General features: G+C 30.0%; 1 protein-coding gene across 1 annotated transcript in view; it reads right to left on the reverse strand.

The window, feature by feature from the left end:
* Positions 1 to 4347: 4347 nt before the first annotated feature.
* LOC136074055 (uncharacterized) overlaps positions 4348 to 8417 on the reverse strand; it is a 12714-nt gene continuing 8644 nt past the window's right edge. The window contains exon 4 of the mRNA XM_065786354.1: positions 4348 to 4610. Within this exon, the coding sequence (XP_065642426.1) occupies positions 4348 to 4610 (263 nt within the window). The remainder of the gene's footprint in view (positions 4611 to 8417) is intronic.

Below are 8417 nucleotides of genomic sequence, written 5' to 3' on the forward strand. Positions count from 1 at the left end.
ACAAAATTTAAAAAATTATACTGTAAACAAAAACACGCGCGCAGATTAATTTTTGGAGCTGATAGAGCTATACCTTGCGAGCCTCTTCTTTGTATACTTGGAGCATTAAATATATATAAAATCAACTTACACCAAGTTTTAATGTTCATGTATAAAACAAATATAGGATTATCTCCCAAAATATTTCAATTCTATTTTGACAAAATAGTTCATAAATATCCGACAAAATTTTCAAGTAACAACTTTGTTGTCCCAAAATATAATTCAAAACTAAATATTCAGTTCTTTGTCGTGGATCTTACTTGTGGAAAATGTTTCCCGAAATTGTAAATGCACATAAAACTAGTATATAGTAGTTTAAAAATGAATCAAAATAGGCAATCTTACTTATGGATTTTAATATATTCGATTTTAAATGTTTTTTTTAATTAAAACTCAAATACAAATAAAATAATTAATGCAAAAATCATGTCACTGAGTGTATCAACATTTTTTTTATTACCTTAATTATGGTATTACATATATGGCGTTTGCTAATTTATTTACGTTATTTCTATGAAGTATACTAATTTATTTATGTTATTTCTATGGTGTATATTAATTTATTTACTTTTCATTTTTAAATCTTAGTTTAAATTTTTAAGTTTTGAGCAAATGATAATATTTTATTTATTTTTTCTTATTCACTTGATCTTACTCTTAAATTTTGATTCTTAAATTTTGATTCTTTAAACTTTTCTTCAAAAGACAACGAATTTTTATCTATTTTATTTTTTTTAAATAAGTAGTTTGTTAACTATAAATATTAAAATATTATGGTTTTTGTAAATACGCGAGAATGGGGCTTGGTGATAAGACTAAATAAGTCTTCTTCTTACCCCGCCAATATTTATTTTTATTTATATGGTTCGAAACTGCATATATTATTATTCAGCAAAAAAAAAAAAAAAAAAATCTATACTTATATTAAATGGCTAGTACACAACCATCAAAACTTAAAAAAATCTTAGTTTGCAAAAACATGCGTGAAGAATTATTTACGAGAAAAAAAGAGGAGAGCATACTAAACCATTGATGAGAAATATGAAAACGATGAATGCATACGAAATAAATTTTTATCAGCACCTACTTTTCATGTATAAATGTACTAATAGCGAAATATAAAATGAAATGAAAAAAAAATTGTGTTTGAAGTTTGTTTTACAATTTTGGAGTTGATTTTCATCAAAGGTTTTAAATTTAGTCTGTAAAAAAGGTAAAAACTTATTGACTTATTATGTATATTAAGTTAGGAACGCGAAAATCGCGTTTTACGGAGCCAATTTTTGTGCTAAAATTTTGACCCACGTTTTTTTTCCTGTTATTTTTTAGGTAGCTTCTGGCAGACGTTTTTCTACGATGTTTTTTTTTTTAGAAACGTATATACATATAAATACTTTTTTGAAAGAAAAAATGGTTAGCTTGATTTGCATTTGGCTTTTATGTATGGGTTCTAACGTTTTTATGGATTGTTATGTCCCTGAAAATTTGGTTGATTTTCTCACATGAATTTATAGTAGATGAAATGATAAGATTGGTTTTTTTATTATTTAGTTAACTTCTGCGTGCATTTTCTATGGACATGCTAGTTTTCAACGAAAAATATGTAGGAGAAGATTTTTATGATATGCTATTTAGGTATACCACTTTTTTAGGTAGCCTTAGCAAACGTTTCAAAGGTATTTTTTTTTTCATAAACATGTACAAACAGATTATTATTTGAAAGAAGAAAGGTTATGCTTGATTTTTATAAGACTGTTATGTATGGTTACCTAACGTTTTTATGAATTATTTTGCTGATTTTTAATTTTCAAGGAATATTGAAAATTTTTAATGAAAATTTTGTCGATGTTTTTGCATTATTATCTTGTCGAAGAATTATTGAACCCGCTTTTTTTTTATTTATTTAACTTTCTACATGCATTTTCGTTTTACCTGCAAAATTTTAACGAAAAAAAAATAATTGCAGATTGTTAAATAAATGCAGATTGTTAAATAAATGTCGTCAAGCTCGTCATCATCACATAGTTTAGTTTCATCAGTATCTTCCTCAGAAGTTGATTCTTTAAAAGAAATTTTTCTATGACACCTCTTCTTTGTTGTTTTTCTTTTAGCTGCGGACTTGTTTTTAGAATGGGTGTTCATTTTAGTTTTCACGATTTTTCCAACATTGTCAAACCTTTCTTTAAGAGTTTAAGTTTAACTTAAGGTAACGGCTTAGGTTTGTCCATAAGTTTTTCTAGTCTAAGCTTGGCTTTTACATCTTTAATTACTTTTTTCTTTTTAGCTTCTTCCAAAACTGCTTTCATAGGGTTCCTGTCATGATTATGGAGTGTTGCTTTCTGTTATTATATATTATAAAAAATCTGTTGCTAGGGGTGTTGCTTGGAAAAAATTATAACTTCGTTACGAAACTTACAATTTTAGAGTATTTGAAATATAATTTATTAAAATGATTTGTATATATTCGGAATGGAGAATGTTTGAAATTTCAGAATTTGTAATTTTTGAAAAAATGATTTTTTCGATTTTTCTAGTATAGGACCACCTTAAACATTTTATAAACAATGGTGTGTGTCGGCGTTACCCCGGTGTCTTGGTGGTGTGTCGGCGTTACCCCGGTGGAACAAGATGGCGGATATCTAGCCCTACAAACTACTGCTAGCTACAAATCCTAAAATGGCTATGCCAAAATGTTGATTTTAATATGTTTTTTCGAGCTAACTAAGTGGTTTTTCAGTAATACTAACAATTAGAATCTTACCTCAGTTTATCCAGGAGTTTTAACATGGAATACTTCAAAAACTAGTTATTTATTTATAGCAAAACAAGCAATACGCGTACTCGCATAAAACTCACTGAGCGTTAGTTTTAGTGTTGTCTGCCAGGTAGCAGCACTAAACAACAGCGCTTTACTCACAAAATATAACTACAGAGCAAACTCTCGGATTTGCCTCGTGTGTCGGCATTTCCCCGGTCTACCCTATGACTTATCTCCATATGACTTTTTGAATACTTTCAATACAATATTATCTAGCAAGAGTCTAGGTCGCTTTATTAGATAACCATGATCTGGTTTTGGTGCAGAAATTAGCTGATATTGAAAATGCTCGTTCAGCATTGGTTGACTTGATTAAACAAATAGTATGAAATAATTTTTTTCAATTTTTTGGTTCGTTTTCCAGTATTGCAAAACAATCTAAATTTTTTATTTTATATTTTTAATATAGAAGTGGCAGGGAGTACCACAAGAAGTACCACAAGTACCACATCTATTTGTAATTCACTTGATATCGAAATTTGTATAACCTTTTCCAGATCTTTTCTATAGTCATTTCTTTTTCTTCAGCAGAAGCAATTTTATTGTTATTTTCTGTTTTGTTAAAAATATTGGAAAAAATACTTTGTGTTATTTCGTTTGCCGAATATAATTTTTTAATGGTATATAAATATATATATATATATATATATATATATATATATATATATATATATATATATATATATATATATATATATATATATATATATACAGCTTTGGCCAAAAGTTTGGAACAACCTAGCATTTTGTCCTCGACTCTTCAGAACAGCTTCTATACGCCTGGGCATCGAGGTCACCAAATTCTCACAATACTGCTGATTCACTTCTGTCAGCCATACACGCTTTATAACCTCTATTAGATCCTTTTCTGACGTCGGTGCTTGCTTAGCAACCTTTTGTTTAATTAAGATCCACATATTTTCAATGGGATTGAGGTCTGGGAACGATCCAGGCCATGAACCTAAGACCTCAATCCCAGAATCTTGAAGCCAACTATTCACTGCCCTTGTTTGATAGCAGGGAGCACCATCATGCTGAAATGTGGTGCAATTAAGTATCCCCATATGATGGTGAAGTTTCTCTTGTGGAATACTAAGGTAGACCTGACCATTGATTTTGTATTTCGTGGTATGAACCAGATACCTCCCCTGTTCGCAGCGCTAAAGCTTGCCTAAACCATGACCGTAGGTGACTTCTTTACCGTTGGTGTTACATATTTGTCCTTGAAACGTTGATTTGGTGGTCTCCTAACACGACATGACTTTGATTGAAACTGAGTGAAGCTAGCTTCGTTCGAAAACATCACGTTCCTCCAGTTTTCTGCCACCCACTGCCGGTACATCCTGCAGAAGGCCAATCGGTCTTTGATGTTTCTAGCGGTCAACTTGGCTTTTTTGCAGCACGATAGCACCGAAGATTGAAATCGTTTACCAATCGCCTCCTGATTGTTCGGGAACTTGGTGGGTCCGACATGGATAATAATATAGCTATATAGATAATGAAGTTAAACGTGGTCTTCCATATCTTTTGCGTGAATCCAGTGTACCCAACTCTGTTGCTCTAGCAATCCATTTGATGACTGCTGATCGGGACACCACCAGAATGGCTGAAATTTTCTTTTCAGAGAAGTCTTGCTGGTGGAGCACCATAATTTGCGTACGTTTTGCAACTGGCAACTCCTTTCCACGTGCCATTAGAAGATTATGGGTCGGAATATCTGCAAACACACCCAGAACAAAATCGTGAATTGCTAATATTTAATAATATTTAATTAACTACTTAAGTAAAACAAGGTAAATTGAACATAAATATCAACCTTTACTCCTTCTAAAATATCATTTATAATTTCTACCTGTTTGAAATGATTCCAAAATATGGACGTAAAATAAAGTCGTATTTAGAGTCTAAAAATAGACATTTCTAACCTGTAAAGCGTGTTTGCAGACGTCTACACATGCACGTGAATCAATCTAAGAACGTAATTAAGTCAGACACTGCATATGAAATTTACACATGATTGGTTGTGTGTCGCTCATAATGAACAACGGCTGATACTGAAATCAATAGTACATTGATTGTATAAGCTATAAATATCTTTGTATTCAAGCGTAAGGTAGGAAACAAGTCTCATTCTGTGGCTTGTCGTCTATATTTCAACAACTGACACTAATTAGTGCAAATTAGTCATGGTGGCAGAGTCTATAACCGCCGAAAATGGCTAAAACGCCGAAAATGCAAGGGTGTTCCAAACTTTTGGTCAAAGCTGTATATATTTTTAACAAATTCATATTTAACAAGGCTGCTTTAACAAGGCCATTGGAAGAGAAAAGATGAATGTAAAGATGCGAGATAACAACTAACGGATGATTTAAATGAAATAAATGTAAATTATTAAACTATTTAAATGAAATTATATGAATCAGGAAAACAAGATGTAGGGAGCGAATTCCGAAAAACTGATGTTCAAGGAAAAATACTAAACGAAAAAGAAGTTTCGGAGTTCTTAGGAACAGTTGCAGTTGCGAGTAACGCAAGAATGAATTTTAATAGATGGCACAAGAGACGCTAGCTCTTTAGAGCAGCGTCCATTAAAGTATTTATAGAAAAGAGAAAACAAACATTACAACAACGTGACAATGGTTGAAGGTTGGCTGCAATATGCGATGAACTATTTGATAATTTCAGTAGATTCATTAAATTCTTATTTATGCGTTCAGCAGTTCTTCTTTTCAAGTTTTCCATTAACGTTTTACTTATTTTACTGTCACCATAACAAAGTTTATTCATCATAAACTCGATTATTTATCATAAACTCGATTACATCGAGTTGTACAGTATATAGTTATATATAGTTTTTACGTCTAGTTTAGCTCTAAAGAATGTGCTTCTTCTTGCCCATGTTTGATCTTGTCTTGCAAAGTATGATTTCTAAAATAATATAGCGTTATGGTAAAAAGCTCGTATAAATAATATTAATCATAACTAAGTAACCGTTAAATAGTCAAGGCACAAATAAAAATTAATTAAGAAAAGAAAAAAAAAAACCTTTCTTATGATCAAATTAAAAAAGAAATTAATTGTTAGAAACTTAAATGAATTTAAGGACCTCACCATAAACTTATGTTCCTTTTGACACTCCATAACTTAGATCTTCGATAAGATATACAAAATTCTGAGAGTTTATTATATCTCCGAGGCAATTAATAGTTGTTGTTTTTATTTGATCTTAGATTATACTTTTCATTTAGGTTTATTTCAAACTTATTGTTGAAAAGAAAGAAGCACAACCTGACGCAACACTTCTCAAAAAAAAAGTTTAAGTTTTCTAACTGAGATTTAACTAGACCAACAAAGTCAGAGGCAAAACAAGATCCAAATTCTCACTAATCCAAGATTATACTTATTATTTTTTTGTTCTAGCACCATGTAAGTTGATATTTAACATAGCGTTTCATCCGAATATTTGTCCGCTCGGCAAGTGTAATACTAAATCTTCCGTTACTCTTCAGCTTTTTAATTAATATTGTGCTTAGTTGAGCATTTTTTTTTCATAACTTCTACAAAGAAGTCTCATGACATTGGATTTATTTTTTGGCAAATGTTTGGTACATTTAACTATTGACATTCGTAAAAAATTAGATCTCGTAATTATTATTATTGAAATTTCATCGACTAAAACTGATTTCAAAATTTCTTGTTCAAAATCAAACACGTTTTTAATTTTTTTTATCAATGGCTCACAATTATAACCAATTTCATGATTTGACTTCATTAGTTATTTTTATTTGGTTAATCGTTGCAGTTTATCATTGTGAATCCATCCATAGAAATTTGTTTAAAATGTTCCTATTTTTTTGATGTTTTTTGGATTTCATGTATATGTTTTAAAATCAGAGGCTTTAATTTTGAAAGGAAAAATTAAAACTAACTGAAAAAGTTAATTACCCTTCTGTTATGTTGGTACAAATACATTTTAAATGTTTATTAAAACAAACTATTGAACGAGATTTACTTCAACAAATGATTCTCTCCAAAAAATAGTTAAAGAAATAAAAAAGTACTTTAAAAAGCAATGCTCTTGATTGCCAACGAATTTTTAAAAAAAGTTTAACGAATATTTGTAAAATACAAATGATGTTTCATAGAAAGTCGAAATTTTCAGAGTTTATTTTTCTGTCAAACTATAATGATTAAGGTATATTTGAACATTTGAACTTTTTTTAATTTTTTGATTTTCAATGTTTAAATACTATTTTAAAAATGCTAGTCAAGTGTGCGAAGTCACCCATACTTTGGACTTTGGACGTGTACAGAGGAGAATTTGGACATCAAATAAATAAGTACGCAATTTCAACAATGGTAGTTTATTTTATTTATAAATTATTGCAATTAGTACTCATCCAAATTGCACTTAAAATAAATCCTGTCCTAAGTACTCAGGTTATATGTACTCAGCTTATAAGTATTATTGTTAAAAACTTTTCTTGAAGTTAGTTGTTACATCAACATTTATTAAATCAATATTCTGATGTTTAGTCTTTTCGATAAGGTCAAAGAGTTTTTATTTGCTAACACCGTGTTTAGCAGTTTAGCAATTTTTTGTTTAAACGTCTTTTACGGCTTCCTTTAACTTTTCAGGTGAAAATGTACGCTTAGTTTATCTTTTACAGTTTCTGGTCATCTTTTGATTGGCTGTGATAAAAATGATAATATAACTTAAAACTTGTTAAATATGTTAAATATGTTAAATATGTTAAATATGTTAAATATGTTAAATATGTTAAATATGTTAAATATGTTAAATATGTTAAATATGTTAAATATGTTAAATATGTTAAATATGTTAAATATGTTAAATATGTTAAATATGTTAAATATGTTAAATATGTTAAATATGTTAAATATGTTAAACTTCTTTGTTTATTCTAGTAACTTCTACTCTTTAGTTTGGTGCTATTATTTTTATTTACTCAAGAATTCCTTCGTGCAGAATTAAACTAAAGGGAAATTATGGTGTTGCAATCGTCAGGGCCGCCGAAAGCCGTCACGCCGCACAGCAAACCTTATTGACGCCCTTATTTAGCAAAATTTTCCTATATTATAGATAAAGGACTTTTTTTTTTTAGGTACTTTCTTTTCATGTGGCGCCCCTTGGATATCTGCCGCCCGCACAAGGATACTTTCTTTTCATGTGGCGCCCCTTGGATATCTGCCGCCCGCAAAAGTTTTATATATATCTATTTGCACAAGGGACAAAGTGTCCCTTGTGCAAATAGATATATATAAAACTTTAATATTTGTCTATAAGGAACTGTTATCAGCAAATATTACAAAACATTAGACATTTTGACTTTAGACAAATTGGCCAATGCCCTTAATGCTCCCTGTTCCCAACGTAGGTTAAAAAAAAATTATTCAGAGTTGATTTAGTTGACTTCTCTTATAAGAGTTAATGATAAATTGCTTTTTTTGCATGTTTTTATTTCATTGTGTTAATAATGTCTCCTTTGGTAACTTCTCTTTCTTTCCTTTTACATTAACAGTTCTCTATTGCTTG

The sequence above is a fragment of the Hydra vulgaris genome, chromosome 01, assembly GCF_038396675.1.
Source record: "Hydra vulgaris chromosome 01, alternate assembly HydraT2T_AEP".
Lineage (NCBI taxonomy): Eukaryota > Metazoa > Cnidaria > Hydrozoa > Anthoathecata > Hydridae > Hydra > Hydra vulgaris.